This window comes from Barbus barbus (genome assembly GCF_936440315.1).
Source record: "Barbus barbus genome assembly, chromosome: 1".
NCBI lineage: Eukaryota > Metazoa > Chordata > Actinopteri > Cypriniformes > Cyprinidae > Barbus > Barbus barbus.
The window spans coordinates 24,881,470-24,903,860 of NC_136729.1; the positions used below are offsets into that span (position 1 = coordinate 24,881,470).

The 22,391-nt window shown below is 39.6% G+C and overlaps 1 protein-coding gene across 1 annotated transcript in view; it reads left to right on the forward strand.

Annotated features, from left to right (window-relative positions):
• Positions 1-22,391, forward strand: part of LOC306876053 (receptor-type tyrosine-protein phosphatase N2-like) — a 224,394-nt gene that overhangs the window by 88,912 nt on the left and 113,091 nt on the right. The window contains exons 4-10 of the mRNA XM_079426952.1: positions 8,375-8,492; positions 8,931-9,051; positions 10,837-11,239; positions 11,789-12,025; positions 12,223-12,676; positions 14,704-14,790; positions 18,627-18,706. Coding sequence (XP_079283078.1) covers positions 8,375-8,492; positions 8,931-9,051; positions 10,837-11,239; positions 11,789-12,025; positions 12,223-12,676; positions 14,704-14,790; positions 18,627-18,706 — 1,500 coding nt within the window. The remainder of the gene's footprint in view (positions 1-8,374; positions 8,493-8,930; positions 9,052-10,836; positions 11,240-11,788; positions 12,026-12,222; positions 12,677-14,703; positions 14,791-18,626; positions 18,707-22,391) is intronic.

Below are 22,391 nucleotides of genomic sequence, written 5' to 3' on the forward strand. Positions count from 1 at the left end.
GGAGCGGGCGCTTGGGGGCGCTCTGGAGGAGCGGAGCTGGACAGAACCAGCGGAGACGAAGGAGAGCTGGACGGGACCAGCGGAGACGCAGGAGGGCGTTCTTGCAGCGCAGACACTTGAGGGCGCTTTTGCAGTGCCGACACTTGAGGGCGCTCTTGCAGCGCAGACACTTGAGGGCGCTCTTGCAGCGCAGACACTTGAGGGCGCACGGGAGGCGCAGGGCTGGACGGGACCAGCGAGAACTCAGGTGGGCTGGACGGGACCAGCGGGAACTCAGGTGGGCTGGACGGGACCAGCGGGAACTCAGGTGGGCTGGACGGGACCAGCGGGAACTCAGGTGGGCTGGACGGGACCAGCGGGAACTCAGGTGGGCCGGACGGGACCAGCGGGAACTCAGGTGGGCCGGACGGGACCAGCGGGAACTCAGGTGGGCCGGACGGGACCAGCGGGAACTCAGGTGGGCCGGACGGGACCAGCGGGAACCCAGGTGGGCCGGACGGGACCAGCGGGAACCCAGGTGGGCCGGACGGGACCAGCGGGAACTCAGGTGGGCTGGACGGGACCAGCGGGAACTCAGGTGGGCTGGACGGGACCAGCGGGAACTCAGGTGGGCTGGACGGGACCATCTTCGCCGCGGACGGCGTAACGTTCATCGCCATTTGCGGCGGTATCCTCTTCGCCGCGGGTGGAACATTCATCGCCGTCGAAGGCGGTGGCTGCACTGTATAAACCTCCTCCACGATGTAAGAGGACCCCGCGAGGGATAGCACCAACTCCAGGTATTGCTTCAGGGAGCCCGGGGTAGAGGCAGGTGGTGCCTGGAGGAACAGGTTGTCATCAAGGCCGCTCCAGACGACAACCTTCAGCGTGCCATCGTTCCATGGCACGCGGTGGGCGAGCTGGAGGAAATCCTCCAAATACTCTTCTATGGAGCGGCCCTCTTGTGCGATCTGGAGGAGTCTTTCTTCGGGAGGCAGGTAGGCGCAGTCCATATTCTGTGTAGGTCCGATCTTCTGTCACAGATGCAGACGGACTCAAAAGGTAAGTGCAATAATGTGTCTTTATTTACAGGACTTGGGTGCTGGTGATCGTGAGACAAGGTGAGTAGCTTCTTGGTCGTGAATCTTGCAGGTGTTAGGTGATAGTGCTAATCGGGTCTTTCTGCCTAGCAGGCGGGTGGAGCGTGACCGGAGAGGAGTCGGATCCCAGACAGATGATCACACACAGACGGGTCTGACGACTGAGAGGAAGACGGGACGGAGAACAGCAGGTTAGTACACAAGGTAAATAATCAGAGGTAATACTCATCGACTGGAAAGCTTCAGAGTAGAGTCCGGCAGGTAGCAACGAGATCGGACAACTGTGGTGGCTGGGGTGAGTGCTTATGAAGTGTCTGTGATGAGGGTGATGACGAGGTGCAGGTGTGCATGATTAATGACTGAGGGAGACCAGGTGAGGGCGTGCATCCGGATTGGAGAGAGGGAAGGACAGGCAGACTCGTGACATGAACCAAACAGTGATCAGAGAGTCCTAAAGCTGCTCGTGGAACAGAGTGATATGTGTCCTTTATCGTTGTGTAACAGTGATCCAATATATTACTGTCTCTGGTGGAACCTGTGATGTGCTGTCTGTATTTTGGCAGTTCACGGGAGAGATTTGCTTTATTAAAGTCCCCGAGAATGATTAAAACAGAGTCCGGGTGTTGTTGCTCACTCTCTGTGATCAGGTCAGCGAGTTTCTGTAAAGCTGTGCTCACGTGCGCTCGCGGTGGAATGTAGACACTCACAAGAATGAACGAGCAGAACTCCCGCGGCGAATAGAACGGCTTGCAGTTAATGAAGAGCGTTTCTAGATCTGAACAGCACATTTTCTTTAACACAGTTACATCTGTACACCACCTCTCATTGATGTAGAAGCACGTCCCTCCGCCGCGCGATTTCCCCGTTGGTTCTGTGTCCCGATCTGCTCTGATCAGCTGGTAATTAGGCAGATGAATCGCGCTGTCCGGTATGTCACCATTCAACCAGGTTTCCGTGAAACACAGAGCAGCAGAGTTAGAAAAGTCCTTGTTTGTCCGGGAGAGCAGAAGGAGTTCGTCCGTTTTGTTGGGTAGAGAGCGGAGATTCGACAAATGGATGCTAGGTAACGCCGTTCTAAATCCGCGCTGACGAAGTTTCACGAGCGCGTCGGCTCGCTTTCCCCGTCTTCGCCTCCTGTAGCGTTTGACCAGAGCTACGGCTCCACCAACTACAATGTCCAGCAAAACGTCCGAAAAATCAAAAACCGGTAGAAGATTTTGTGGTGTGTTCTGCCGAATGTTCAGCAGATCATCCCTGGTAAAACTGATCTTATTTGAAAAACAAAAAACAGGAAAAACAAACAAAAACAATACAAACACTGAGGAGCAACGCACAATAGCTGCCATCAGCGGCGCCATTTTGTTTTCAATCACACGTGATTCAGAGCGCGGTAATGCTGAAGACGTCCCCCTAGCGTTTCGACGCAGCTCGAGTTCCTGGAAGGGAACGTGTCTCAACATTCCTGTGTTCTGTTCCTGTGTTCTGTTCTCGTTCATTAGAATATAGTGTACCAGATTATGTAGGTTCTGGTGTGGGGTACAGGTAACACAACACAAGGCGTATGAAGAGACACTGGTGCCATGAGACGTTTATACTGTAGATGTGTAACATGGCCCTGCAGGCTTACCAATGACCTCTGGCTTTACCATCATCCAGGTAGAAACTCCATGTTCAGATAGAAGCTCAGTGAAGCAAAGTGATTCACCTTGACATGTGCATTAGAGCTACGTACTCTCATGGCCCACGAGAGATGAGACACGGCGGAGCAAGAGTGAGAAAGACAGAAAGAAGGAGAGCAAGGGACACTGGCCACAATAGTGCACTATATTTTTGACGAATACATCTTAAAACCATCCATGACACCTGTGTAGATGTTTGCGTGCAGGTGAGATGTTCGGAAACTCCTGGGAATTCATTTGCTTTACAACAGATTCTTGAGATATCTTTCCACAGTATTGTGCAGAATATAATAGTACCATAGTAACTAGATGGTCAGTTTGTTTTCAGCTTATTAGATGCTGTGGTGAGCTGTAGGTCGATAATAAATACAGTTATGGGGAGCTCAGATTTTAACATAATTTATTTCACATACAAACGTATTTAAGCTTTAACTAAAAGTGAAAGACGTGACAAGACAAATAATGAACTGGCACATTCTGCGCAACTATGATAACTAGCAGTAGGATGAAAATATTGGTATAAAATGTGCAAGTGGCATAACAAATAACATGAAAACACAAATAAACATTAGAACACAAATGCATAATAATACAGTACAGTTCAACAGCAATAAAAAGGCAACAAATTAGATTTCAGCAGCCACAATGCATGCTGGGAAAATGCTATACTCTGCCAAAAAATCTTGGGTGTGCTACAAATGTATTTATGTGTGTTGTTTATTTGATAGTGTGAGAGAATAACTATATCTGACAGATCAGGCTGTGAAAAACGCATTTGATTGGTACCTGTTAGCCTGTGTGTAAGCCCTCCAACATGCTAAATAATGAGTCCTACATTTTACTTCTTTGCACACTCAAAGTGAACTATCAGAAGGGCTGGTCAAACCTGCATTACAAAACAGGGACTATTACATTGTAATCCCAAAATATATTGTTGGCAATTATTGCAATCAGTGCTTTAACAGAGTAGAAGCGCATGTGTCCTTCAAGATGTTTTTTTTTTAATTGTCTGTTTGCATATTTACAAAACATTTGAGTTAACAAACCTGCAAATATGATTCACACTTTGTTACTTGCATTTAGTTTCGGGGAATTTTATGTAATTTTTTTTTTATTCTTCAAAAGTGCTTTTCAGAACAGTAAATGTCAAGAGTTTCTTTTCCATAGAAGGCTTATGAATATCATATTATTTCTCCATCTTTCTGCATCTGTTGCTCTGCAGCAAAGTTCACATCATTTTGCATGGGCTTCACTCAAGACGGCCAGACAGTATTAATCTGTCCAGAAGCCCTCTCTTGAGGAATTCCGAAATGCTGTTCTAAACAGATGCTTGACTAACACACATTGCTGCAGTGTTTTCTGTTTTTGCCATTTTCTGGCCAATGGTGATGGCATTTTGCATTAGATCGGGCTTGTGTGTTGTGCGTAGGAGGCAAAGGAGGTTTTGATGACCTTTCATCATATTTAGATAAGGAATATTAAATCTCAGATCCTTGATTGTCAATATAAGATGGCACTAAAAATTAAGGGCTGAATGGAAACCGCATATCCAATGTTGGCAAATGATAATCCGTAAATCACTCTCCAGAACATTCTCGTTCACCATTCCTGGCTGGTGGAATGATCTTCCCACCCCTATCCGGGGTGCTGGATCCCTGTCAATCTTCAAGCAACAACTGAAAACTCATCTCTTTCGACATTACTTGACAAAACTTTATCTTTCTTGTTATTTATTCCTTCCCTTGCGAGCATATACTTATTTGAACGTGGTGGTGTTACGAGCACTTCGTCTGTCTGATTGCCTCTTCAAGATTAATCGCTTTGTGTATTCCCCAACTGTAGGTCGCTTTGGATAAAAGCGTCTGCAAAATGATTAAATGTAAATGTAAATTAATGATGATTCTGTAATTGTTAATGGTTTTTATGGGAGGTTACCCTTTTTTTAGAAAGAGGCAAAATAATGTATAAAATCATATATATTGCTGCAGTATAATATATTGGCACTCTAAAACAATTGGTGCTATATAGCACTAAAAGTGGTTCTGTGGCTTGTAATAATAGGGGAACTACTTTTGGTGCTGTATATCACCAAATTTTGGTGCTTCAGTGGTTCTTCAGCGGTTCTTCACCGGATCTTTGGCATGACTGAGGTGCTATATAGCACCGCTACCATATACAGCTGCCTATCTTGGCCAGGTCTCCCTTGTAAAAGAGATGTTTAATCTCAATGGGCTTCTCCTGGTTAAATAAAGGATAAATAAAAAATAAAAAACCTGTTAAGCTCCTGTATGGTTCTTCAGTGGTTCTTTGGGGTGATTAAGGTGCTATATAGCACCACTGCTGTACAAAGAACCTGTTAAGCCCCTTTAAAGGTTCTTTACGAGCCAAAGAACCACTGTTGGTGCTGTTTAGCACCATTTTTGTTGAAGAAATACAATGCAATATGGCACCTCTTATTGTCACGAATCCTGGCCATGAACTTCCATTTGTTCACCACCAGAGGTCACCCGCTCACCACATGGACTTTCACACTACACAGCACATTGGACTCCATTTCCCATCATCCATTGCACTGACGACACACACACAGCTGAGAACTATCACCCAATCACACACACTTTATAAGTCTTGGACTTCCTCTCTGTCACGGCCGAGTATTGTTTAGCATTTATCACAGTCCCTTTCGATAGCTACTTTACCAAGCCATTCCTAGTTCCTATCCTAGTCTTGCCTAACCTAGCCTGTTTACCTGTGTTTTGATTCCTGCCCGTGTTTCCTGGGTTAACCCTTTTGCCTTGCCGTTTCGACTCTGTTCGCACCTCGATTGGATTATTTCTCCCACTACTGGATTACCCCTCTGTCTAGCCCTTTGGATACTGTACGCCGATCGTCGACCCACGCTTGCCCTAGGTATACCCTTGTGTCTTGCCTGTGCCAACCCTGTCTGCTGTTGTTGACCTAGCCTGTGAACTGACTATGTTTGTCAATAAAAGCTTGCAAATGGATCCCCATGACTCATGCCTCGTAACACTTATGGTTCTACATAGCACCATTTGACAAAGGAGCTGTATGGCACCTTTAAAGATATGGTGCTATATAGCACCAAAAGTGATTCCCCTATGATTACGAGCCAAGAACCACTTTTAGTGCTATTGCACCTTTTTTGCAGTACCACCTTTTAATGCATTTAATATTAGCTGCTGTCAATGCTGAATAAATTTTATGCTAGATAACAGTATTTCAAACATATCAGCTTGCTCTCACAACAACAACTGGGGAAAAAATTGATTTGTGCCTCTAATGGTTAAAATAATGGGATACCAGGGTGTACCATATTTGTGGAATGTGCCACCTGAGTTAAATTAATTAGGTCATGAATGTACTATGAAAATCCCATATAATCCAGGAAAACCCACCTGCCCCCCTGCCTGATTTATGCTATTATGCTATCACAATAAATTAGGCAATTCATGATGAACAGAATTAAATCAATGTTTGTCAGCTTCACTAATTGGAAGATGGTTCCACATTAACTTGTGCACCCATTTGCGTATTGACCCGCACAACCAAAAGCCAGTCAAAACAAAGAATGGAAGGCAAGTCTGTTGCTGAAAAAGGGATTTAAATATTTGAAGATCATGGCGTTAACTTAAAAAAAAAAATCAATACATTTCTGGAAGACACCCCCCACCACCATCAACCCCACACGCATTTTGATAGCAGCGACATCAATGAGCGGTCTGCTAATTAGTAATAGCACATTATATCAGGCTCTATCCAAGACCTAATGAGGTGGACCTTTGCTGAGGCAAAAGGGTACAGCGCTCAAGGGTGACAGGAAGGTATAACAACATTGTAAGTGTGTATGTTTCCATGGAGGGTAAATGCTGGCGTAACACATAAATGCTCAGCTGTCCTTATGTGCTTGCAATTTCTCTTATGCTGTTCTCGTAAATGAATTTGTATGCAGTTTTTTCTTTTAGTTATTTTTGGTTTTGGATGAAAATATCCATTAAATATCATGTTCATTAATTTTAGTCAGTTTTTAAATGGCGACTAATTTTAGTGAATAAAAATAACAGTTTAGATGAAATTGTGCAAAATTAAAGCAAATACTCAAACATGTCAAATGTTGATACACTCTCAGAAAAAAAGGTACAAAGGCTGTAACTGGGATGGTACCTATTCAAAAGGTACATCTTTGTACCTAAAGGGTTCATATTGGTACCTTAAAGGTACACATCAGTACCTAAAGTGTACATATTAATACCTTAAAAGTGCAAAAATTACTTTTTGAAAAGATACTGCCTTTGTAACTTTTTTTTAATACAGTTTTTAAAATTAAAATTAATACAGTATGTAACAAGCAGTCTCTTTATGCTTTAGTTATCAAATTAATTATGTATTGAATGTAATCACAACGTGGCTTGCACATTCTGACTAGCACCTTCGCTTGTCATATTTTCAACTGTTTATTTTGATCAAAATTAAGTTGTCATGATACTCATTTTTTGTCTCATCATTAAATGAAAAACCTTATAGCAAACACTTTGTTGATAAATTACTTGACAAGAAATCTATCTTTAAAAAAACGATTATATGTTTTGCATGTTATTTTATTAACACGCATCTTCAGATCCCTCAAAAGTCACAGTATCTATAATGTGACATTTCTCTCCTTCACCCAACATGCTAACATGCTATTTGGTGATGTATAGGGTCCACAGATGGTGGCAGATGATATTTAATTGTAAGCCAGCTGAGCCGAGGCCCCACTGTAAGCCCACGATCTGTCTTCTGCCTTTTTTAGCGATATATGTAAATAATAGATTTACATAGTCTGCCCCCACCCATCATGTTTCCAAGAAAACAGATTAACAGGACTGAATGTCGGAGGCTGGTGGAAGGCTATAGGGGTCACATCTATAAGGAGATGTTCTTCAGATCTTTATTTGTTCCTCTGCATCTGTGGCTGGTTAATGACATTCCTCCCTTCCATCCGTTCAATCACCGCATACCTGTGTCCCTTAGTGTGGTGAACAATCTCAAGTATGTCTGATTGGGTGACATTTGCATGAAAGCTGGGTGAACACATTTTCAGAATGCACAAGATGGGATTTGATGCATCAGTTTGGTGTTTTTTTGTTTCTCCTCCATGGAATTCAGAAAGTGTTGTGATTCTGAGCTGCCCCAGTCTTGTTTCATTCCTAGTTGTTTTTTTCTTGGTGACAAGCAGAATTAGATTTGATGTTGATCAGAAGTTTGACATTCCTTAAAGCCTAGCATTTTTTTAAATGCTAAATTCAGGTGAATGATCGCATATGCAATTCTTCAGATTACTTTGCAAGTCTTTAAAGTCTGCATGAAAAGCTATGGACTAATTAGCGTGAATACTTTGAATATGAGCACCAAGTTATTTAAAGTTCTGCTTGTGGGCAAAGAGAGCAGCAGTGTGCTTCAGCCATGATGGGGACGTAAAATAGTTTCTCTTGTCTGGTCTTTGTAATGTCTTTTTAAATGTCAGCAATTCAAGGTGTAAGCAGGGTTTCTTTGAATATAATCCAGTTAGTGTATGTATATGTTACTTTATGGTTCTCTCTGTCCGCTTTATTATAGGATATACTTGGCAGGATGACACAACTCAGGAGGTAATCTCAAAAGAGCTCTCACAACTACCTAAGATTCCTCTTGAAGGATTTACAAACACCTTTTCTCATTTCAATGGCAATTCCAGGTGAGCTCCTAAATCCTGTTATATTTAGCATCCGTGACAATAATGTGTTTATGGAAACTTTTGTTGTAGTTCTTTTATTAATTCAGTTTTAGTATCTTTATGTAACAGTTGTTGATAAGACACTTTAGTAACACAAGTTTTATTCGTTAACATTTAGTTTATGCATTTGGTGTTTGAAATAATTTGTGCAGCATTTAAATATCTAGGTTAATGATAATTTATAAATATACTATTATTCATAGTTAATTATTGTTTGTTCATAATTCATTAACTAATGTTGATTTTTGCTACTTGAAATATTAAAGTGTATTAGTATGTGTAGAGTGAGTAAAGTGATAATCTGATCTGGACAAGTTTGTATTCTAGACACTTTATCTATAATCTGTTTATCTATTTTTAAACATGGAATTGTACTATAAACATTCCCAATGGGGACAGGAAGCTGAAGCCTCAGAAAGAAGAAGTGAGCAGGATACTGCAGAGGTACCTTCAAGGTTTTCTGCCTTCTAATGTTGCCTCCTTCAAACAGAGTTCTCAAGGGCAGCAAGCGCTTTGGAAGGTGAATCTCCAACAACTATATATACGAATAGTTCTGTTTACTCGCATATCACTTGAAGTATTTTAATGCATAGGGACTATATGGCAGTTCTCCTTAAAAAAGAAATATTTTCAACTTGAGACTGTAAACAACTGGGCAGAACTACCACACATGCATGGATATGCTTTCAAGGTGTACAAAATATAGTAGTTACTAAATGCATTATTTTAAAGGGGTCATATGATGATGCTTTTTTAAAGATCATTATTTTGTGGATTTGGTGTAACAGAATATGTTGACATGCTTTAATGATCAAAAAACACATTATTTTTCAAATAGTGTACATTATTGTAGGTCCTCTATGCCCCGCCTCTCTCAAAAGCTTAGTTTTCTACTAAGTCCCTCTTTCCGACAAGCACAGTCTGCTCTGATTGGCCAACTGGCACAGTGCATTGTGATTGGCCGAACACCACAAGCCGCGTCAGAAATATAGCGCCCCTTTCCATAATAGCGAGCTTTAGCTTTCAAAATAAATGTAAAGACAGTTAATAATGTCCTTAGTTTTACCATCAGTACAAGCCCGAAAGGAGAACAGAGTCACATTACAGACACAGTGATGATGCTCGTATGTGTTTGCACACAAGCCGCGATTAAGACGATCTCTGACGGGCTGTACACTCCGCTGTGATTTGACTCTGTCTCTCTCTCTCTCTCTCTCTCTCTCACATGCACGCACACACACAAACACAAACCGCGGTTGTGTGACCATGTCTCTCTCTCTCACACACGCAAGCACACACACACACACACACGATGCGCAAAACTCCGCATTTGAACAGTCAATAGCAAATACTAAACATATACACAGTCGCTGATTCAGAAACTCCAGATTGTTATAGCAAAGTCAGAAATACCTCCTCTCCTAGGTTCACAAAATGGTCATCCATAAAATGTGTTGCTGTTCTGTTGCAACTACTTTCGGAAGGCCAAATAAAGTGCTTTTGCTTTCGCCTAGAAACACACAGCTTCTCCCTGTCATGGCTGAATCAACACTACTGCAGTTACTGAAACTACGCCTTATGCAAATATTTCCACATCGTGATGTAGACATGTGCCTTAACTTTGATAAAGAATATCTCTTTGGTTTTGAGACTTTAGTCTTTGCAACTTCAGGGATCTTATCTATGCACAATCAGCTTGTAACACTCCAAAGAGAAAGGAAAATTTGAAATCGCATCATATGATCTCTTTAATGCACTTCTAACAAGTGCACTGTACATGCTGTGGAATGCCAGATTTTGTAAAATTAGCCATGTATTGCTACTTGCTCTGCACTTCTTTAGACAACTGTCAGATAAGCACATAGCTACTGGGGACATGCAATCCAAGGTGCAACCTGCTTGGTACTAAAAAACACCATCACCAAACAACTGTTCATGAAGTTAACAGTCGTGAGAGTTGAAAAGTTCACTACACTATTGAACATTAGTACCCTGCAGTGCTTTTGGAGTCAGCCGTGTATGTGCTGGTTTGTTCAGCGAAGCCCACCCTGCTGTTCTTAATTCAGCTTGGCCTTCTATTCTGCAAAGGTGGGAAGAATAATTGTTTTATATAATCTCTCAAATAGAGCAGAACAATATGCAGAGCAAAAATAAGGAGGCTGATACAATGTTAAAATGAGGCTAAAAGACTTTCGGTGTTATTATCTTCGATCTGTTTTTGAAGTTTTTCTACAAAACCATATGTATATTATAATGTATATTATTTATACATTTATTTACATATTTATTTATTCTTCTCCCATAGTACAAGGGAGATGGCCCCCGTGATCATAAGGGTGTAATCCAGCTCAAAGAGAAGCCTCCTTCACCCCACATCTCCTTCCCCAAAGGCCAGCCTGATCTCCAGGCTGTTGTGGAACAGCCTCCCCCAGGCCGATCATACTTCACTGGTTATGAGCAGGATCGTACTGGAGTCCCTCTCGCTGAGCTTCAGCAGTATCAAGCTGGGCCCATGAGAGCACAAGATCCTGGTAAAGGTCAAACACAAGGAAAGCTGCGTTACTTCAGCCTTCAGCGCACTCCAGCTACCAAAATAGAAAAACTGCCAGAAGCTTTCAAGCAACCTCCAAAGCCCCAAATCGAAAAATTGTTTTTCAAATCTTCAACAAGCAGCCCTGCTTACAAGGAAGCCCTCAGTTCAGTAGATGGTGAGCTAATCCTTCTTCCTCTATATGTATATTTGTTATATAAATATTTATATGTGCATTAAAAAAGAAGCCAGGAGAAACAAATAAAGAATTCAATTCAATTCTCATATTATGTTTAATCAAACTCCTTTTATGTTAAACAGGGTCATATTATATTGGCTGTGATGAGTTTTGCATTATGATTATCCATGTGCAGGATCAGTCTGAAGTGACTGAAGAAACATTGATATCATTATGATAATTCATGCCCCAAAATTTAAAAAAGCACAATTATTAAATTATACATTTACCTTAATCAGAAAGAGACTGAGGTAGAGATGAGAAACACAGTCTGGCTCCAAATACTTGTGTCAGATGAATTAAGCATAATGTGCTGAGCAATTACCCTGTTAGGGGCATTTATTGAATTGCACGCAAACACTGACAGTTTCGTGATGGGTTTATACCTTTTTTTAATCAAATAGGGGTCATACAAATTAGAGCAGGGGGTTCTTGTGCACTTGCAAAATACCAGATAGTTTTTCTATCTTTGCCTCTGTTTTCTCTCAGAGAAGTTCATTGATGGAGTGGTTAACCAGCTCGGACATCAGAGCATCAATGTGGATACTTTGACCCCAAAGGACCTGGACAAGCTCTCCAAGGTCATCACCCAGGCCCTGCAGGTGGTGGATGGAGTGGAAGGGGTCAAAGGTAGAGAAGCCACACAGGATGAAGAGGAGGCAAAGCAGGAACCCAGTCAAGAGTTACATCAGATGGAGAAAGCAGATGATGACAGCACACATAAAGGTAGTCACCCCTTAACAAAGACAAATATTTGATTAGTTCCTCATTACACATGTTTTAAAACCTTTAAAATCAAGAGCCATGATCTTTACCATAATTTTAAATTATTTTTACAGAAGCAGAAGGTTCTACCCTTAATTCTGATGATAAGGTAAAATGTGGAAATACACAGGGCCATGTGACTCATATTTTTGTGATAGTCAATATAATTCCCAGTTTAATTTTCTGTTTCCAGGACAAAGGTTTCATCAGCCAGCTGCTAGAGTTCCTGGATCATAACTCTGGCCCTGGATCTGTGCGTCCTCCCCAAGCAGAAGAGCCTTTTCTGGGGTACGTTGACCAGCCAAATGCTGGAAGCCCATTGAGAGCTAGTTTGGAGAATGTCCAGAGCCGGACAACACAAACAGAACTGGACCTGATGAGGAAGAAAATGGAACCTGACACTTTGGACATAGAGCCAAAGCAGGATGCTGAGGTAGAACAGTGGATGCACGGTTCTCCGGAAGTTAAACCTGAGGTTCAATCAGGAAAAGAGCCACAAAAAAATTCCATGGAGAAAGAGGAGGTGGAAAAGAAGGGTGTGAGAGTGGAAGTGAATGTTGCAGCATATTCAAGTCCACTTGATGAAGACTTTGGCTACATTATTACTGAAGAGTAAGTATAAATTCTACAGAAACACTTACATAGAGAAACAAGATGTTTGCATGGACACGTATGCTTTTGAAAGAAATCTCTAATGCTCAGCAAGGCTCCATTTATTTGATCAAAAATACAGTGAAAACAGTAGCATTGTGAAATATATTATTTTTATTATTTAATAATAATAATAAAATTTTGAAATAGAATTCTTTTGTAAAATCATAAATGCATTTTTTTTGTCAATTTTTTATCAATTTAGTGCAGCTTTGCTGAATAGTATTAATTTCTTTAAAAATCTTGTTGAGTCAAAACATTTGAACAGTAGTTTGTATGTATGTATGTTGTTATATATACATAAAAACACATATATATATATATAAAATGAACTATATATATATTATTATTATTTTTTTTTTTTGCTTCAGTCACAAAATAACTTATCAGTAATGTAGCATTGAAATGTTTAGTTTAAATGATTTTCAGGGTATATTTTTTATCAGAGCATTGCCCAATACATGTTATATAACCACAGTTTCCACATGTTTTCAGGCAACGTTTTCATCACTAGACCAGTGTATGTTTTGTAGAAATTGATCTAACCATGGTAATGAGTCATCTGTGTTTTTACATGATTACAATGATTTCTATGCATAACATAGTCTTAAACTCACAATTTCTTTTGTCATTCAGTGTTCATATTTAGTTGATGTTACTGCATTCCCTATTGTAATTTATTTGCTTTCCCTCACTCCTCTCTGTGTATATTAGTGTTAGTGTGTAAATGGTTGTGTACATTTCTCAAAGCGAAAAATGATGGCATCCACAGCCACTGCATCTCCAATAACTTGATTTATCTCACAGAAGCTCGCTTACTGCAGTCCCATTTAACTTGGAGTACCTGAAAACACACAGACACATTCTCAAAACGGAGTTTTAAAAGTGTGTAAGTGTGTATTGGAAGGCAGTGGTAGGCGTGAAAAAGCATCAGGAAAACAGTTGCACTCTAGCATCTTCTAATTCTCACTTTCTTTCTCATGTGTGTATACGCTTCCATTTAGATGCATATCATTCTTTAGGCTTGTGTGCAAGTCGCTTTGTGTGTGTTTGCACGTGTTCTGACGTGTGAGCGAGTGCGTGTGTTTTAACTCGGGCTGGCGTGGCCATATCATAAAGACATCACACTTCACAGGGATTCCATTTACACCTTATTGTTTGCCTCATTGCTGGAAAATACAGGTGATTTATCAAAGCATACAAGCCACCTGTGTCCTATTCCCTATGTGTTTTTATGCACTCTCTGCTCTCTGTATACCTCCTGTGAGCTGTGTTCACTATTTCAGTATTGTATCTGATATGGCATTCATCTAGCAGCACCCTAATCTGTATAGATGAAGTGTAAATGTTCTCATCTATTGCTGACAGACCTCATATGTAACTATTTTATAAGTGTTGGTGTTAAAAGGCATAAATATTAATTGTTATATTTAGCAGATTTTGTCATGTTCATCCTAGAACAATTGTTATTTTTTTCAATCTCAAGGTTGAGAACCTTTGTTATAATCCTAAATATTAAAACTATGGTGTGTAACTATGCTCTAAACATAAATCATTCCTTAAATCGAGCAGGAGAAATGTACTAGTGTGTACTCTTTTAAGCAATTGGATTTGTGATTTTCACCCAACAGAATCGCCAGTAATCAGCCACCTACACTGTCAGAAAAAAATGGTACAGAAGCTGTCCCTGGGAATTTGAAAGGGTACCAATCTGTATAATTTAAGTACTAATATGTACACTTTAGATACAAATATTCAAATATCCAAAGGTGTACCTTCAGATAGGGTACTGCGTAAGTGACCGATTTTGTATCTTTTTTCTGAGAGTTTAGCTACTGCATGTCTGCATTCTAAAAACTACATAGAACATTTTGTAAACCCTTAGCAACACCCTGGCAACCACCCCCAGCACCTTAGTTGAAAATGTACTAATTGCTAAGTCTAATTTTTTTTTTCTTCTCTCTCTTCTTCTTTTTGTCCATACCTAGTTCACTGTCCACTGATCAGGGGCTGAACCTCATGGAGCTCTTAGCTGAGAGAGTCAGCCTACATGTAACAGATTTTCTACAGCTCTCGTAAGTGCATGCGTGCACACACACACACACATACATACTTGTTGAAGACAGTCTCATGCTGGCCGACACACTAATGGCACTAATGGAACACTCAACCTCTGGTTTTGTTTTGTTTTTCCATTTTTCAGTATAGTTTGGGCTAAGTACTTATTTTCAAGTGACAGCACAGTGATTATGAGTGTGTTCTGAATTCTGTGCATATAAGTTCAAGCTTTATATAAATGGTTCAGAGAGAGGGAGAGAGAGAAAGAATGCATCTCGGTGTAGGTGTGTGTTATTCTGGCCTGCCTGCAGTGGTAAACTTCAGTTCAGTTACAGCACATTTTCTGATGATAACCAATGTTCAACAAGTGCACAGATTAAAGGCAGCTTTCTGCTTAATTGTTTGGAATGCAACAAATGCTTTCTGGGACTCTTGTATTTCACTGAGAAACTTGTTGTGGTTACATTTCACTCACACACGTAATAAATTAAGCTTTATGAACAAGGATAAAGAAAATACAAATATTAATATTAATCAATTACTAATTTCTTGCACTCCTTATCTCACACACCCAGCTTTACTTGACTTATATTATTTAATATACATTACACATACACATTCTCACCCTAACTAAAAACACAATTTACTTTATTTATATATTGTTTTTTACAAATGCGGATGTTTCAGATTATTCGGGTTTTTTTTTGTTTTTTTTTCAGATTTAGTTTGCTTCTTGGAATGAAGTTGTCATCAAAATATGTGCCACACACACACGCACACACACACACACACACACACACACACACACACACACAGAAAATTGCTTTATAGATCATAATTACACTACCATTCAAATAATCTTTTCTCAAAGTTTTATTCTGCAAGGATGCATTAAATTGATCAATAGTTATAGTGAAGACATTTATAATGTTACAGAATGTTCTGTTTTCAAACACATGCTGTTCTTTTGATTTTCCTATTCGTCAAAGAATCCTGAAATAAGAAAAACAACTATTTTTAATTATGATAATAATAAGAAATGTTTCTTGAGCACCATATTTGAATGATTTCTGAAGAAGCGCGTGACATTTAAGAGTAATGGCTGCTGGAAATTCAGTTATGCCATCACATTTTTATTAAAACAGAAGGCAGTTAAAAGTAGTAATATTTCACAATATTATTTATTAATGAGCATAAAACACTTCTTTTAAAAACATTAAAAAACATTTTGCGGACCCAAACCTTGTTAACGGTATCAAGCATATATCAATTTATTAATGAAAAAGCACAAGAAATACAAGATATTGCTAAAGACATGCTTAACAGGCCTCACTGAAATAGATAAAAAGTATTATATTTGTGTGTAGTTGAGTGCTGTCCAGGTGTGCTGTGTCTCTGCGTATGATTAATTTCCTCTCTTGAATAGTGCCTTATATCTATTTACACAGCTACCTACTAATGTATCTTTTGTTATCTAATACGTTATATCTTTTCTGAGAAATAATGGAAAGGGAAAGGTGTACTGGATGATGTGCACTCTTATATAAAACATTATGTCATCATGTAATATGGAATTTTTGGACTAAAGATAAGACGGCTAGAAAAGTGGACAAGCAGACTACACAGTGCAGAAGCAAGCTTCTGCTCATACGATCATATAAGCAGTCAAAGATCAGGAAAATTCAGCACAAACTCACGCAAACGTTCGTACTCTCAAACGCGGTGCTTCCATGTCTGGGCTTCACACTGTGTTGCAGTTACATAAAGAGTCAGCGTAGCGTTCACCTCTCTGAACTCCAGACATGACGTCAGGGTTGTACTGTGTGCAGACAGTAGGGGGCACAGAAAAACACATACACACAATCGTGGATTTGCAATCAGATAGTCTTGTTCTCTTATACACATCGAAACATTAACACACTTGCATTCATTTACACTAATTCTACCTCTCTTTCGTTCTCTCACTCGCTTATGTATTTTTCTACAACCCACACATACACACACACACACACACACACAGTCTACCTATCATCTCCATCCCACACTCTCCCCCATGGTGCAAAAGGAGCCTAGCAGAAGCAGTATCATTGTGTTATGTCTTTCCTCCCTCTGTGTACTGGACATTGGTGGCATTTTACTGATAACTTATCAGCACTGATGCTGTTATAAATGGGAGTCTGGACCATTGTGTTTTCCAGAAGCCAAACAGAGGTGTGTGCTCAGGTATAAAGAGGAAAGCAAAAGATGGGTTGAAATTGGTGTAGGGAAAGTAAATAAAAAGAGTCATAATATTTGTATTTGTTATGGGAATTATGTTTTTGTAGATATTAAAAAGCTCAAGTGCATGTATGAGGGCATTGGTAGCCAAACAAATCACCTTATTTAGACCTGACTGTAAATAATATATGTATATTATAAATGAAAATACATTAAAATTAGCACATTATCAATACAGCTTCCATTTTCAAAACAATTAATCTTAAAATTGATTACTGTTTTAGTATGCTATAATGTTTTTCCTGCTCTGGATATTATTTTTTAAAGCTGAGAGTGTGTCTTGATGGTTTAACATTGAGCTATGGCTTACAATAATTTAAAATATAATGAAAATAAAATGAGACATGAGATTCGAGAAGCTCTATTATTTTCCAGCATATATCTGGGAGTGTGTGTTAATTCTACTGAGGATGCGAGGTTACCTTGGACTTGCTCTTGCCACCTGCTGACGTGTGAATGGGATTTTGTTCTGGTGACAGATTCATTCCTCCAGTCTTTCACCTCTCTCTCTCTTTTTCTTTTATTTCCCCCCTCTTCTCTTTTTCTATCTCATTTTTTTCTCTCTATTTGTGACCCTCACTTCACCCTGGTCCGCAGCGGGAGTAGCTTCAGTGCTGCGTCCCAGATAAATGCATCTGCCTCAGAATCAGGAACCGGGAAGATCCCTTGTTGGACAACTGTTTGTAAACTAACCGTCCCATTCACTGCTTTAGTCATCTTTAACCAATAAACAGAAATGTTAAACAGTAGCTCATCTGTGGGTCCGTGTTGGTGTCATGGTGGCGTGCCAGTTTGCAGATCCTTCTCTTCCTTTGCCTGAGTCTGTTTTTGTAGGGATGTGTGGCGGTTTGTTTTAACTGTGTCATTTTTGAATATATTTAGCATTTTTAAAAATCGTTTCCATTCCCTTTAAAGAAACAATTCACCATGAAATATTATACTTCACAGGATTCTCTGTTAGAATAGATAAATGAATGAGGATTGCTGCTGGGATCTCACCCAGACAGCTGTTTGGCTCAATCACAAATGCCATCATGCATTTGCACAACATTTCTGGATCACCAATTCAAATTCTGCAAAGAAATTCAAATCCAATGTATTGAGTCTGTAAGCATTTTTTTTAAAGAATGATTTCTTTAACTTTTTTACTTTTCCATAGAGACCTGTTTGCGGAATGGTGTTGATTCACTAAACATTTTAGACAACTCTTAAGAACATCAGGTTTCCCGTGAGGATTTATTTCATGGAGGAAAAACTTGTCAATTTATGTCAAAAGCAGAGAAGGAAGTTAACGGCACAGATTTATTGTAAGAAAATTAACCCAAACGCAATATTCCCTAGTGATCTGCTATTTTAACTGTGGTGTCGTGGTACTGCAGTTGACTGCGTCTGCAACAATGTATTTTTTAAATGATAAAAGATTACGTTTATGACTCACAGCTCCAACAGTTTTGCTCATCACACTCACTGCATACTGGCGTTCTGTTAATCTTTCGCTCCTCTTTCTTGTTTTCTCCTTATTGTCTCGTTCTCGCTCTGTCTCTTCCTCTCTCTTTTTCTTCTCTGTGTCTCTCAGGGTTCTGGGTCCAGCAGTAACCTTTCGAGTGCGCCCCAATGCTCGAAACATCAGTACGGCCCAGCTATCCAGAGTGGCAGGTACACACAAACATGCACGTGTGCACACACACACACACACACACACACAAACCACTCGTTCCGCTACTGCATTCTAGTTGCTATTCCGATCATCTCCTGACACATTGGGGAAGAATCCTCTCATAGTGCCACGACCTTGATTGCAGCATTAGTTATTTTCAAGGTTTAAACCCCCTTTTTACAGACAATATGTATGTGCATACACACATTTACACATGGAAAAGCAAGAAATCAAACCAAACAGATATCAAATATGGTTTATTGTGAAATCACCGGTATGTGATAAGCACAAGTGAATGCACTGTACTGCTTTAGTGTCAATAGGAATTTTCTTTGTCTTTTGTCTGCTGGTGTTTTGCACCAGTGTTTTCTTTTTTATAATGGGCACTGCAAATTATTCCTTTTTTTAATTCAAGTTTTTGTGGTTGTTTATTAAGGGTGTAATAGCAGGGATACTTCTTTCTTTGTGGTTCATGGTACTGTATATTATTGTTAGGTATTGATCAATACTATGGTTGGACAAAATTCAGATTTGACAAATTGAATTCCGATTGGATGAATTGGTCCCACCCAGAGGAATTTGAATTGGAAATACTGAAAGTGGAATTTAGTTAATTCCACTTTGTTTTAGTTATTATTTAGTTATTATTCCAGTTTGTTTTAGGAATTTAGTTAATTCCAATTGTTTGGGTCCAGTATATTTCTCCCCCATCTTTTCGAAATTAACCAAATTAAAAGTTTTATATTGAGCAAAGTTGCATTAAACACTTTTAGATTGTTACAAAAGTTTTGTTTCAAATAAATCTAGTTCTTTTTAACTTTCTATTCATCAAAAAATCCTGAAAATGTTTTTTTGTCCACTGATAAATGGACTGACTTCAAAGCAATAAATGATATTTTAAAATTAAAATGTTCAAAACATTATTTTAAATTGCAATAACATTTCACAGTATTACTCTTTTACTGTATTTTTTTATTAAATACATGCAACCTTGTTGAACGTAAGAGAATTATAAAAAAAAAAAAAAAAAAAAAAATTGAACGGTAGTGTACAGTGGAGAAATCTTTTTTTTGATCCCCTGCTGATTTTGTACGTTTGCCCACTGACAAAGAAATGATCAGTGTATAATTTTAATGGTAGGTTTATTTGAACAGTGAGAGACAGAATAACAACAAAAAAATCCAGAAAAACGCATTTCAAAAAAGTTATAAATTGATTTGCATTTATGAGTCAAATAAGTATTTGATCCCCTATCAATCAGCAAGATTTCTGGCTCCCAGGTATCTTTTATACAGGTAAGGAGCTGAGATTAGGAGCACTATCTTAAAGGGAGTGCTCCTAATTTCAGCTTGTTTCCTGTATAAAATACACCTGTCCACAGAAGCAATCAATCAATAAGATTCCAAACTCTCCACCATGGCCAAGACCAAAGAGCAGTCCAAGCATGTCACGGACAAGATTGTAGACCTACACAAGGCTGGAATGGGCTACAAGACCATCGCCAAGCAGCTTGGTGAGAAGGTGACAACAGTTGGTGCGATTATTCGCAAATGAAAGAAACACAAAAAAACTGTCAATCTCTCTCGAATTGGGGCTCCATGCAAGATCTCACCTCATGAAGTTTCAATGATCATGAGAACGGTGAGGAATCAGCCCAGAACTACACGGGAGGATCTTGTCAATTATCTCAAGTCAGCTGGGACCACAGTCACCAAGAAAACAATCGGTAATACACTACGCCGTAAAGGACTGAAATCCTGCAGCGCCCGCAAGGTCCCCCTGCTCAAGAAAGCACATGTACAGGCCTGTCTGAAGTTTGCCAATGATTCAGAGGAGAACTGGGTGAAAGTGTTGTGGTCAGATGAGACCAAAATCGAGCTCTTTGGCATCACCTCAACTCTCCGTGTTTGGAGGAGGAGGAATGCTGCCTATGACCCCAAGAACACCATTCCCACCGTCAAACATGCAGATGGAAACATTATGCTTTGGGGGTGTTTTTCTTCTAAGGGGACAGGACAACTGCACCGCATCAAAGGGACGATGGACGGGGCCATGTACCGTCAGGGCCAGGGTATTGAAGCCAACCAGAGCATTGAAAATGGGTCGTGGATGGTTATTCCATCTTGACAATGACCCAAAACACACGGCCAAGGCAACAAAGGCGTGGCTCAAGAAGAAGTCCTGGAGTGGCCTATCCAGTCTCCAGACCTTAATCCCATAGAAAATCTGTGGAGGGAGCTGAAGGTTCGAGTTGCCAAACGTCAGCCTCGAAACCTTAATGACTTGGAGAGGATCTGCAAAGAGGAGTGGGACAAAATCCCTCCAGAGATGTGTGCAGACCTGATGGCCAAATACAAGAAAGGTCTGACATCTGTGATTGCCAACAAGGGTTTTGCCACCAAGTACTAAGTCATGTTTTGCGAAGGGGTCAAATACTTATTTGACTCATTAAAATGCAAATCAATTTATAACTTTTTTGAAATGCGTTTTTCAGGATTTTTTTTTTTGTTTGTTTGTTTTTCTGTCTCTCACTGTTAAAATAAACCTACCATTAAAATTATAGACTGATCATTTCTTTGTCGGTAGGCAAACGTACAAAATCAGCAGGGGATCAAATAATTTTTCCCCCCAGTGTATATGTAAATTAAGTACAAATTTATATAGCTGACATAGTGGTCTGTTTGTCTGACTGTTTGTAAGGCCTATAAAGCCTTTAAACTTCGACTTTAAACTTAAAGACAAGGATTTTTCAAGCCAATATGGAAAGTTTTGATCTATTCTGAGGTAAAATGGACAGATCTAATTATTATATTTTATTCCATTTAAGTTCAAATTCATTGAATTCGAATTGCAGTTATGTGTCCTGATTGTTACGTCAATTTAAATGATATATGAATAGTACTCTTAATTCAATTTTGTATGCTGCACAACTCTGGCCAATACAGCATGACCATGCCATTTGAGTGCAAATTCAACATTGCAGGAATTCATCAAATTCATAAACTGGAAAAGAATAGACTGCAGTCCTGCTTCCCTTTTTCAGTCACTGTTTTAATATTTAACACTCAGGATTTCATATTTGATCATTAATGCACAAAAGAAAGTGCAAAGAATGAAAGGGGAAAACAAAAGGAATCTGACATTATAAGGTCTGTATTCCCTTGATATATCATAATTACTCCTAGGGAAAACAGATTCGTGTGAATTTGTCCCATGCCTGTCTGTACTTCCTGACAGATAAGACGAGATACACAAGGGAAAATATTTCACAAACTGGACCTGAAATATCCAATTGTTTTTAAAAAATATAGTACTATGGGCATGTGCTGAAATGCTATCACAGTTTGACTTCGTCATTATGTGCTTTTTGTTTATTTCTCTTTGTTTATATATCCCGCTACAAATAATTTTCACTAGCACTCATTGAAATAATGATATGCAGCCAACAAGCCAGTGCATGAAGTGCATTTAATGAAAATTTTGATTTGATTTGATTTGATTGTCAGTGTTTTGACCTCAGTAGCAAATGCACTTCATTCAGTTCTATGAACAATGCATGAGTGTATTTGTGGCTTGTTGTTGAAATCTTTGGACATGTCGTCCTTCTCGACCCGGTTCTGATTGACTCTGTGTGAGCAAATGTGTTTGTGCATGTTGAAGCTTGTGCATTAAAGCCTTGGCATC